This window comes from Epinephelus fuscoguttatus, linkage group LG12 (assembly GCF_011397635.1).
Source record: "Epinephelus fuscoguttatus linkage group LG12, E.fuscoguttatus.final_Chr_v1".
NCBI lineage: Eukaryota > Metazoa > Chordata > Actinopteri > Perciformes > Serranidae > Epinephelus > Epinephelus fuscoguttatus.
The window spans coordinates 23,950,105-23,962,296 of NC_064763.1; the positions used below are offsets into that span (position 1 = coordinate 23,950,105).

A 12,192-nucleotide genomic window follows, 5' to 3' on the forward strand; every position below is an offset into this window, starting at 1 on the left:
TCTGCGACCCATCTGTCCCTTTCAGCCGTGAAGAAGGCAGACTGTTGGAAGTCCCTCCAGCTCATCTTCCTCACCATGCCCTGCTCCTTGTACAGGGAAAACACTCTGGAGGGGCAGTAGATGTATTTCCCCGGCACCCCGGGGAAGCTGGTGGGGATATGAGGGCTGTCAGGGCCCTGCTTTAGAGGCCGGTGGCAGAACCTGCACAGACGACCTTTTGGCAGCTGCACCTCACTCTTCCTCTTTGCCCTCTCCTCTGCCACCTTCCTCCACTCAGCCGACCTCTGTTTGGCCGCCTCCAGCTCCCGCTCAAAGAAAGGAGATGCAGCAAAGTCGTGTTAAACACCTTAGTGGAGCAGTAGAAGTACTTTACTGTTTTCGACTGGTAAAAAAAATGAATAGAAGAGCCGTCGCCGAGATACCGGGACTTTGGCTGACCGCAGGCTAGACAGTTCCTGGTCCTCTTCTCCTTCTGCTGCTCCTGCTGCTCCTGCTGTTGTTGCTGTTTCCCTAGAATGTCTTCAACAATCTTCTCCACTGTGGCTCGGCTCACTGACTCCTCCTGGGGGGGAGCCACAGGTGGAGGGTTGAACGTGGCAGGGGGCAAAGTCACAACAGGCACACTGACTGTTTCGCTGCCTGTGGCCAAACTCTGCCACAACTGTTGTGTCTCAAATACCTTCTCTGGGCTGGTATTGAGGGAGGAGCTTGTGTTTTTTAATTTTGCCAGGTGTTTAACATATCTGGAGATATGTTGGCATGTGGTGGGATGGAGAAGGCTGTTGGGGTCGTTGCATGCTTGCTGAACCATGGCAGCATAGTCTGCATCCACCCGTTTTAGGATGTCCTTGGCCCCATGGTGCTTGTACAGGAGACCGTCGATGGCGGATCTCATAGCCCCTGTCCACCGGCTGTGGTCCAGGACCTGAATGAGACCTCCCGTCTTTATTGGTCCAGTGCGGGCGGCCCGGGGAGAGGAGGCTATGGGCAATGGCGCTACCCCTGGCAGGTCTAAACAATAAAGCATATGTTTATTATCCTGTTTTTTGTCTAGCTTTGAATGACTAAGATTATGATAATACAGTCACATTGTAACATGGTTAGGCACAGTCCTGTCGTCTAAAGTTACAATTACAAGCAAATTTTACTGGGAAAAAAAGCAACATGGATAAAAAATGTGTATGCGGCATTTGTGAGAAGTTGTTTGAAATAACAAACAGTTCAATTTGTGACAATCAAATTTTTTCCATAGTTTTTAAATTCTGCATACACTCGGTCAATAATAGTTGTTAATGTACAATATATTAATATCACTGTCATGAAATAAATTCCAACCACAGTGTCCAAGTCTTTTTTAACAGTGAGGCCTGTGTGAGGGATGGTAAGTGGGTAATTTAAATGACCTGTATACATCAAATGACCTGTATACATCAAAGTCTGAGTCTCTGGTTTACCTGTGGCAGAAGCTGGTATCAGTGGCTGCTGGGACTTGGAAACTTCTGCAGAGCACTGTTGAGAAGACAGGACTGGCACTGGTCCAACTCCATCATCACTGGGCTCCTGAAATATAGAATCAAGTATAGTGATTTCTTCAATCTGTCTGTATAGTGATTTCTTCAATCTGTCTGAGTGATTAACCTGGATTACCTGAGAGTCTGTGCTCACTGCAGCAGCAGAGAAGTGATCCTCCATCTCCACGACTTCAGCAGCTTCAGTGTTGACTTGTGTCCTGTGTTTGTCCCAGTCTAAAACAACCGGATGACAGCCTGGCTCTAGATACTGCAGCCCAAATCTCTCCCCTGTGTCCCTGTTTAATGCCTGCAGAGCTGCATATTTGGCCACCCTGTCACTCTGACAGAGGCTGTGTTTAGCTGTGTAATCAACAGGGGGTCAAACACAGCTGGCAGCTCGACACCAGGCTGCTTCAGGTCCACCAGCCGCTGAAAGTTCCACCTCACCACTCCAGTCAATGCCTGGGCCTGGAAGAGCTCACAGGAAACCCGGTTTCCTGTCACCCACTGGGCTTGGTGAGAGTGGAAGCCCTCCTGCTGAGATGTGCCTCTCACGGGAATCCAAATAGGTACAGCAGCTCCTGCGCCTTGGTGTTATTGAGCTGCAAGGTGCCACCATACCTGTATAGGATTCCCTCCTTGACCTCAGGGTCGCTCAGGCAGCCTCTCAGGATGTGGATGCGCTGAATCCTCCACACCCTCAACATGGAGGCCTTGAAGAGGGGCACATCGTTGCTGTCCTTTGCCAGGTAGAAATGATGTAAAACATCTTCTACCCTCTGCAGCAGTTCTCTGGGCTGTGGCACCTTCATTCTACAGTGCTCTCTGATGTGCTGCTTGGTGGGGTTAGCAGGAGAGATTTTGCAGAACTTGTACGCCTCCTGAGGTCACCCTGGTCCACCACAACGAACGCTGCAGAGAGGAACTGGCAAAAGGAACTATAAAGGGAATGGTGTTCTGACACACACTCTCTGGTAAACCGGCGCATGCAGTGAAACAAGTCTAACTTGATGGTGATGTCTTGGTTAAACTTGAGTCTTGAGGCACTGTTGTTTGCCAGGTTTCCAGAGGTCGCTTGTGCCACGATGGCCTCTGAGGTCCTCCAGCAGTCCCATGAAATGTGATCCTGAGCCCCAGGTTGCAGGACCTTAAAGGCAGCACAGCAGTCCCTAAAACATTGAAAAGACAAAAATACCTGTATCTTACAATTTGTTCTGTACAAAATGGGTCTTATTCACAATATAAAACAATTTACTGCAAGTTTTCCATCTCTTTTATTTTTGGTATGTATTTGGCCTAACAAAACGTCAATTACTATATAAGCTGTGCAAAAAAAAAAACAAAAGAAAAAAACAACAACACAAAAACAGCATTTAAAAAATATGTAATGTACAACAAGTTAAAATACTAAAATAATGTTTTCAATTGAAACTTATTCTTTATACCTGTCAACCCACTGGAAGTTTGCCTTCTGCACTCCTGCTGCAGTGTAGCGTTGTGACAGACCCTCATACATGGTATAAAGGGACCTATCACACTCAGACTGCAGCATCACCCAGCTCAGGATCATCCAGTTCTCGTTCATAATAGCATAGGAAGATATGGTGCCAGACGACAGCACAACCTTCCTAGCTACTTTGCGGGTGTGATCTGCCCTCAGTGCCTGTCCAAAGGTACCTTGAAGCAGCAGAGTGAGGAGCTGCTCCTGGCGCTGATACTCTCGGACCAGGCAATCGACAAGGTAGTGAGATGAAACAGACACTCCGCACCAGCCATCTGCATCTGAGTATCCACCAAATGGCGCAGGAGTATCTGCCTGTCTGAGGAGCCCAGTGATGGTTCTCTGGCGTAGACTCCTGCTTCACCGTCCCTGACGTTCTGCACACTCAGCAGGTAGGCCAGGTGAGCTCTCTCATATTTAAGATGAAGTGCCTCCGTCAGCTGCTTGGACATGTCCTCTGGTGATCTGCCGCTGCGTCTCATCTCGTCCATCACAGACTTGCAGATGGCCTTTTTGTGTGTCAGGAAAGCTGGCACAATGTTGCTGAAGCGCTCTGGTAGCTTCTCCAGCCACTGCGGCTTGTCAGCATGCCAGTACTTTTTACAAGCCTTGCAGGTGAGCCGCGAGGCTAAAATATAATACTGTCCGCTGGTGCCAATGACGACTCTGGGCCTTCCGACGCCAGAGGAAGCTACCTGAGGGTTGGGACAGCCATAAAGACAGGGCAAGATGTAATTGTTTCTAACCCTCTCCATGATTGTGTGCTCTGGCTTCCAGATGAAAAATGGATGAAGCTGAAAGTACTTTGGTGAGGGCAGCTCAGAGATTGAGTCGATGAGCTCAGGCTGAGGTGGATAACGCCACAGGGACAGCATGTTCATCAGGTGACGTACTGGGCGTGACCCCGGCCAGAGCCCCAACGCCTCCATCTCAGTCTTCATCCAGATCTTCTGCTGCTGGGAGCAGTTCCACTGTGCAACATCTTGATCATGGCCTGGGACAGAGGCTGCAGGCTGGTGTGGGGCATCTAATGGGACAGGAGGTGCTGGACATGGCGAAGCTGTTAAAACACAACAAAAAACTACAGTATATACACAATAAGAAAAAGGAAGAGACCTCTGTACCAGTGACTGCTATGGTTAAAACAATGCATCAATAAAGGAAAAAATGATCCGCACACTGATAGAGCTCCCATTAATCCATGATTTATTTTGTGTCAAGTGACGTTTCAAACAAACGCAGGCTCTTCCTCAGACTTGTACCCATTACAAGTCTGAGGAGGAAGAGCCTGCGTTATTTTTTCCTTTTTGATGCATGTTAGAAGTTTATGATCCAGCACCCTTTCAATATTTCTTTGGGATGTGCGTGTTATTATCTTTTTCTATGATTAAAACAGTGTCACAAAAATAAATACCTTCATCAAGGACAGTGTCTATTTGTGCTTCCACAGGGGCAATATTCTGTAATGATGAATCTGGGATGGTGAGATACAAACAGGACAGGCATGTGAGACATACAGATTACTTATGAAAATTAAGATATTCTGTCTCACAGCATGTAAGAAAATAAAACATTTACCTTCAGGAGGACATGGAGCTGCTGTTATCCCAGGCCCAGAAGATGAACTGTGGGAGACTGGCTTTTCATGTGCTTTTAAAAAAGTTGCAACAAAAATTGTATAAAACCTTAACAGACACCGGATGTCGTATTTACTTCACATTATTTAACACATTTGATTTGTCAGAATGAAACTGATCAATATCTGAGATACACTGGTAGTATAAGAGGATGACATACTTTGTCTAAACACTTTGGGCGTCTGCTCTTCTAGTTGTGGAGCAATGGCAAGCAGCTGAGGAGGGACTGGCAGTGGGGTCTTCACTGTAGCTGTAGGATTAAAAGAAAAAAAAACAAGAAAGTTCACACGACATTCAAGATAATTTAAAGTGTGAAGTAAAGAACTAAAATAACCTTTCACAGGGGGGTCACTAGGCTCAGCAGGTCTGGAAACAGTAGCTGTAGCTGTTGGCTTTGTCCTGTGAGCTGTAAAAACAATTCAATGTCATTTTCCTCACACAGTCAAGTTTGTTTAAGCTTAACAATGTGTCTTTACCTGTTGTTTCTGTAGTAACTGCTGGTACAGACTAAAAACATCCAGTTTTACTAAATTGTGAATTGCCATTATTTTAAATAGAAAAAACAAAAGCTTTAAAGTGTTTGCAAACAGGTAAAGCACAGAAACAACATTAATAAACTATAGTACACACATCACCTGTCAGTCAAAGATGTGGCATGTTAACCTGTATCTGAGCTACATTTTTAACATGCCACATCCTTATATGACAGACCTATCCTATGACAGACTGAAAAAAGCATGCAAAAAAAAAAACAAAGCACTTACCATCATCGCTGACATGTTAATTCCTTATGTTAGTAGGAGAGTAAAAGAACACAAGCATCAGAACAGGCCGGAACATGGCCAAAACAACAAACTAGTTGACAGAACAGTAATGGCAGGTGAATTCTGGTTCAAACAGAATCCTCCCTCCACACTGATAGAGTAAAACCTGTTGATAGAGATACAGCTGGGGCACTGGAGACTTCTGCTGGTGGCTCTGAAAGCACAGGTGATACAAAACTTTAATCATGTACAGTAACATTTTAAAGAAACTCTGTTAATTAATACAATAGATCCACTTACTGAATTCAATGTCAAATTCAGATGGAGGCAGGTTTAACATCGCTCTCTCCAGCTCCTCATCCTCCTCCATCACTAGGCGACAAATAACAGTAATATTTATTGTGTTAGGTACATTTAATGTTCACATTAAATCAGTATTTGCATATTTTTGTAAACTGACCAAGAGATCTAGATGTGTGTGTGAAGCAGCCGATGTAGAGGAGACTTCTGCAGGCGGTGGACAGGACTCAGCCCTCTGCTGCTGGAGGAGGTACTGCTGCAGGTTGTACATCTTGCTGTTTTTAACACACTTTACTCCGACAATAAAGGCAGCGTAACCGTCCTCCCTGCTCTCCCAGATCTGCCTCCAGGTGTGCTTGGCCCTGGCTCCAAAGCCAACTACATTGTCCCCCTCTGATGAGACTGGTGGCACAGGCTTCCTGGAGAGAAGGTACTCCCTCAGGTCCTCAATTTCCTGGAAGCTCCTGGCATAGTCCAGGAATGACAGCAGGCTGTCCTTGCTGTTCCCTTGGGGGTTGAAGGTCCCAGCTCTCTCCTCCTCTTCTACCTTATTGATGAGGTAGATGGTGTAGCCGACATCATTTTCAAGGAGCCACCTGTATGGTTTCCCCTTGTATTTTCCAAACTGCAGCATGTACTCCCCCATCACCTCCTGTCGGTCCGACACATCACCCCCCCGCTGAAGGACCGCAGTGAGAGCATTAGACCTCACAAGGTCATGTCTCTGAGGGGGAGACTTGTCCTGAAGAGAAGGATTTTTTTTAATTCTCATGGCCTCATCTGAGGGGTCCTGCCGCAGATGGCCAGATGGACCCTTCCTGAAGGACACTGTCATCCTTCCTGGGAAGAAGCTGAAGGACTTCTTCATTATCTCCTGTGCACAGCACAAACAATGCATATTATATGGTAATAATTAAACATGTAATCCTGCACAGCAGAGTTATTCATGTTTACATTAATCAATCAGCATTTTTAATGTCTAGGTAACAATGTTTGATATTACACAGATGGATGGTAGATAAAGAAGATAGAAGGAGATATACTTTATTAATCCCTAAGGGTAAATTCTATTTTTTCACTCTATTTTCATATACACACAGGCCCAAAATACACACACATGCACAAATTGTGGATGAATAGACATACATGCAGGCAGGCAGACTGACAGACATATAGATAGATAACATGAAAGAAATGAGATGACAAAATGTCTGTTTCACTAAAATCATTCATTCATTCATTCATTCATTCTAACATGTAGACTCTTTACCCACTCAAAATGTACACTAAACCTGCCCAAAATATGACTGTGGCAAAATATTCACAATAACTGCTCATGAACTTACAAAACGATGGGACAAAAGACCTCAGTTTTAAAGTCACGTTACAAAACATGATGAATGAGTCACATAAAACAAGATTTCATGTCAGTCTCAGCAAGAGAGGGACTGAAAAAGGGATTGACAGCTCTTTCACATGTGCAAAGTACTAAAATTAGCCATTGTTAACACTGACATATAACTTTACATACAGCACATAACCTTAATGTAACGTACCGAACCTCAGCTAACGTTACTGTAATACAGTTAACGTTAGCAAACAACAGACCGAGACAGAACAACAAAACTTGAGCATACTCTTTGCAATATTATACAGTTTGGCCAAATACTCATCTGAGAATCGTTAATTTTGTACTTAAAACTTACGTTTGACGAGTATGACTCTTTGTTTACTGTGATAAAAAACACCGCGAAATGGAAAAAGCCCACTGCTCTCTGTTTACTGCTGCTGTTGTTCTGTCTGTCACTCACAGAGATAACGTCTCCTTACTGTAAAGAAAGGGGGGAAACAGCGCCACCAAAATCCCACTTGTGGTCAAAATATATATTGCAGTGTTAGGGTAAGAACTACCGTTGAGAATGAATGGAAAAGTTAAGGGAGTTAGTGTCTACTATACTCGCCGCCCGCGCGAAAGGTCCCCGGTTCGAAACCGGGCGGAAACAATGAATGATTTTTGTTATTCACACGTTACAAACATGAAATCACCAAAATAAGCTTCCTAAAACATTAACGCTCTTTCTGGCGTTTCGTAATTGAAGTTGGCTAATCGTTGGTTGGTGGTGGTGTAGAGAAATGTCATTTCCAAGCCGTCACTAAACGCGGCCTTCAGAGGTAGTTGACAGAACTCCACTCATCGTCGGCGCCATGTTGCAGCGCTGCAGAACCTCATTGAGAGTTGTGGTCTCCGAAAACTTAACGAATACGAGTGCACGAGGAGTTGCTGCGACGGTGGCGCGGAGATTTAAAATTGTGTTTGATAAAGAATCTCAGAAGATAATCGACAGAATTAACTTCGGTCGGTCGGGGAGGCTTTACTCGTGTTGCAGGAAATCTGGACCGAGACTCCATGGCTGGGCACAGCTGGTCCGGGAATGGGTCGGGCTCTGAGATAGGGCAAGACTGGAACAATGATGAGATGGAGCTGGAAGGAGATAAGGGACAGAAGAGGGGAGATCCGAACCAGCAAGAAAGTTTGAGAGGAGGAAACACTCACAAGAGGCAGAGAAGTGAGGTAGGTGTGAGTTTGGATGAAAGTGTGAAAGGGAGAGGTTTAGCCCAGAGGGAGGGCAATAAGCTGGTGGTGATCTTACGCTTTGGGGAGGCTGAGCAGAAAAAGATGAAAGCTATTAATCCACTGATGCTAACAAAAGACCTAGGCAGACAGCTGGGGGAGATCAAATTTGCTAAAGTGCTACCTGATGGGAATCTCCTGGTGTCATGCTCAGATGAGGGACAAGTAGAAAAAGCTAAGGGTATGAAAGAGGTAGTGACGCTAAAGGTGGTTCAGTCTGGGAGGGTGGGGGAGCGCAGGACAGGTGGTTGTAAGGGAGTGATAGCAGGGGTGCCCTTATGTTTGAAAATGGAGGCACTGCAGGAGAATCTGGTGGGGGGAAAGATCCTGAGGGTGGAGAGGTTGCAGAGGACGAGAGAGGGGGTGAAAACGGACAGTGAGGCGGTTTTGCTTGAATTTGAGGGGCAGGTGCTGCCTGGTAGAGTGCTGCTGGGTTTTGTAAACTATCCAGTCAGGGCTTATGTGCCAAGTCCGCTGAGATGTTACAACTGCCAGCGGTTTGGCCATAAGGCCCAGAACTGTAAGGAGGAGAGGAGGTGTGCCAGATGTGGAGGGGGCCATGGCTATGGGGAGTGTGGAAATGGGGTGCTGCCCAAGTGTTGTAACTGTGGGGGAGATCATAATGTGGCGTTTGGGGGTTGTGAGGTTTTAAGGAGGGAGTCACAAGTCCAAAAGGTGAGGGCTGAGGGAGGACTCTCATCTTGAATGGACCTTGAATATATTGTAGTGGAGATATGGGATAAAGGAGTGGAGATGGTGGTGATTAACTACTATAATCCTTGTAAGAGGCTGGAGTTAGAGCGATTGTTAGAGGTTAAGGGACAGGATAGAAGTCGGGGGGTTGGGTGCGCTGACTTTAATGCTCACAGCACTCGGTGGGGGGGATTTCAGACAGATGTGAATGGAGCAAGGATAGAAGAACTAATGGACGAGAGAGAATTAGTGTGCCTTAATGATGGTTGGGGAACTAGGTTAAAATGGGCGACTGGTAATGAGTCTGTGTTGGACCTGACATTGGTTTCTGCCCCGCTCGCTGGGGTGAGTCAGTGGGAGGTTTGGTCTGAGTCTACTGTAGGTAGTGATCACTATCACTATTAGGTGAGGCGGACTGGAGTTTATTTAAGATGACTAGTGAAGAGATTTTAGGTAAGATTGACTTATTGGTGGATGTTGATGAGGTAAATAAGGGGTTCTCATCGGGGGTTATAGAGGCAGCAGAGAGAACGATACCTCAGAGTAGGGGTGGGAGGGAGGAAGCTGGTCCCAAGGTGGTCTGAGGAGTGTCAGCAGGCGGTGAGGGAAAGGAATAGGGCATTTAGATTAGTTAAGAAGACACTTTCCCAACAGCACCTGTTCCAGTATAAAAGAGCCCAGGCACTTCTGAGGAAGATAGTGAGGAGGGCAAAGAGAGCAGCCTGGAGGGGGGTATTGTAGTGGAATAGGGCGGACAACGCCAGTGGGAGAAGTGTGGGGGATGATAAAGAAGATGGGGGGAGACAGGAGAGAATGGGGATACCCAGTGTTGGTGTGTGGTGAAGAGACAGCAATATCAGATGGGGAGAAGGCAGAACTTATGGCCAGATCTTTCTCTAAGGTGCATGATCTGAAGAATCTGTCTGAAGAAGGAATAAGGAGGAGGGAAGCTACCTTGAGTTTCCATCCAGGTGTGGTAGGTAGGAAGGAGAGGGGAGGATATTCTTGATGAACCTTTACATTAGCAGAGATGGTAAGAGTTATAAATAAGTCCAAGCTCACTTCTCCTGGAAAAGATAGGGTGTGTTATAAAATGCTGCAAAACCTGGGGGATGAGGCTTTGGGGGCGTTGTTGTATATCTACAACAGAGTGTGGGAGGAGGGGAAACTGCCGCAGGGGTGGAAAGAAGCAGTGGTGGTGCCGGTCCGGAAACCAGGAAAGGACCCTACATTACCATCTAGCTACAGACCAATAGCTTTGACTTCTAATATTTGCAAAGTGATGGAGAGGATGGTGACAGACAGGTTATATTATGTGCTGGAGAGGAGAGGTGTAATGGTGGGATATCAGTGTGGTTTTAGGAGAGGAAGAAACACCATGGATGCTGTGATTAGACTAGAGGATGAGGTAAGGAGAGCCCAGGCTAACAAGGAGTCAGTGATAGCTGTATTTTTTGATACAGAGAAGGCTTATGGCATGATGTGGAGAGAAGGTCTGCTGATAAAATTGCACAAGTTGGGAATAGATGGGAGAATGTTTAATTGGATTAGAGATTTTTTAACTGACAGAAAGATTCAGGTTCGGATTGGCTCTGTTTTGTCCAGTCAGTTCCAGATCAGTAACGGACTCCTCAGGAGTGTCATCAGTCCTCTTCTCTTTACTGTCATGATTAATGACATGTTTGCTGGGGTACAGGGGGACATAGGGAGGTCCCTATTTGCTGACGATGGGGCTCTCTGGAAAAGGGGGAGATGTGTGGAAAATGGGGTAAGGAAGGTGCAGGAAGCAATAGATGAAGTGGAGCAGTGGGGTTGAAATGGGGCTGCAGGTTCTCAGTGGAGAAGACGAGACTGTGTTCTTCACGAGGAAGAAGGTGGAGGATGGTCTCAAGCTCAGGTTATATGGGCAAGAGCTGGAGAGGGTTGAGTCTTTTAAGTATTTGGGGTGGTATTTGATGCTCGCCTGACGGGAAAGCCATGTTAAGAGGATAGGAGAAAGGGAAAAAGGTGTTGAATGTGACGAGGTGCTTAACAGGTAGGAGTTGGGGGCTAGTTGTGAGGCTTTGAGGGCATGGACTATTGCTGTTTGGTGTATGGGTGTGCCCAGACACACCTCAGGAAGCTGGATGTGCTTCAGGCCCAGGCTTTAAGGATCTGCAGTGGGGCATTTAAGTCTTTGTCAGTATCTGCTCTGCAAGTGGCCATGAATGAAATGCCACTGGAAATAAGAAGGGGACAGCTGATGGCTAATTATTACTGGTCTAGTTTGCAGGGACATGGAGACTCTGAATGAAATGCCACTGGAAATAAGAAGGGGACAGCTGATGGCTAATTATTACTGGTCTAGTTTGCAGGGACATGGAGACTCTCACCCTACTGTGGGGGTGCTAAGGGACTGCTGGGAGAATGGAAAGAGTAGAAAGAAGAACTTTGGCCGAGTCGGTAAGGATGTGGCAGGAGAGTTTGGAGTAGGGGGGTTACGGTTATGCCCATCGGTGGTGTACCCAGTCGTGGCTCCCTGGATGTTGAAGTGGCCTGTAGTAGATTGGCGGCTGTTGGAGGAGAAAAAGACTGGAAGAGGGGTGGATTTGGTAGGGGTCTTTAAGAGTCTCACTCAGGTATCTTATAGGGATTTTACTCTGATATTTACAGATGGATCGAAGGACATGGAGACCGGGGTGACAGGGTTTGGAGTAGTTGTTCCAGAGAAGGGGGTGGCACTTAACAGGAGGACTACGAACAGACTGAGTGTGTACACTGTGGAGATGGTAGCTGTGCTGATGGCGCTCAGATGGGCTGAGCATGCTCGGGTGGAGAGGGTGTTAATATGCTGTGACTCGGCTTCAGTGTTAACTAGCTTAAGGTCCTTCCATTCTGGAAGCAGGCAGGGCTTGCTATATGAAATTTTGATGTGTGTGACTCGGTGTGTGAGTCAGGGTAGTATTGTGAGATTTCTGTGGGTTCCTGCACATGTAGGAGTGGGGGGCAATGAAGAGGCAGATGCGTTAGCTAAGAGGGCTCTAAAGAAGGAGAGAGTAGATATGCATATTAAGATTAGTAAAGCAGAGGCAAAGGAGATAATTTGGGAAACGGCAAATCAGCTGTGGCAGGCTAGATGGGATAAGGAAGAGAAGGGTCGGCACTTCTACCAAGT

General features: G+C 46.3%; 1 protein-coding gene across 1 annotated transcript; it reads right to left on the minus strand.

Moving 5' to 3' along the window:
* Positions 1 to 1,828: 1,828 nt before the first annotated feature.
* Positions 1,829 to 6,581, minus strand: LOC125898612 (uncharacterized). Its single transcript, XM_049592458.1, has 8 exons — positions 5,936 to 6,581; positions 5,714 to 5,785; positions 4,984 to 5,055; positions 4,810 to 4,899; positions 4,591 to 4,662; positions 4,427 to 4,486; positions 2,957 to 4,072; positions 1,829 to 2,680 (listed from the first exon to the last, which is right to left on the minus strand). Exons 1-7 carry the CDS (start codon positions 6,579 to 6,581, stop codon positions 3,168 to 3,170), a joined length of 1,917 nt encoding a protein of 638 aa, XP_049448415.1. The 3' UTR covers positions 1,829 to 2,680; positions 2,957 to 3,167.
* Positions 6,582 to 12,192: the final 5,611 nt, after the last annotated feature.

What these genes read in the sequence shown, in the direction of transcription:
- LOC125898612 (XM_049592458.1), bottom strand. Translation starts at nt 6,581, where the DNA reads ATGAAGAAGTCCTTCAGCTTCTTCCCAGGAAGGATGACAGTGTCCTTC. An exon ending in TAGTGACCCCCCTGTGAAAG is followed by an intron (nt 4,900 to 4,983) that starts GTTATTTTAGTT and finishes TTAATCCTACAG; the next exon opens with CTACAGTGAAGACCCCACTG. An exon ending in AGACACTGTCCTTGATGAAG is followed by an intron (nt 4,073 to 4,426) that starts GTATTTATTTTT and finishes GTGTTTTAACAG; the next exon opens with CTTCGCCATGTCCAGCACCT.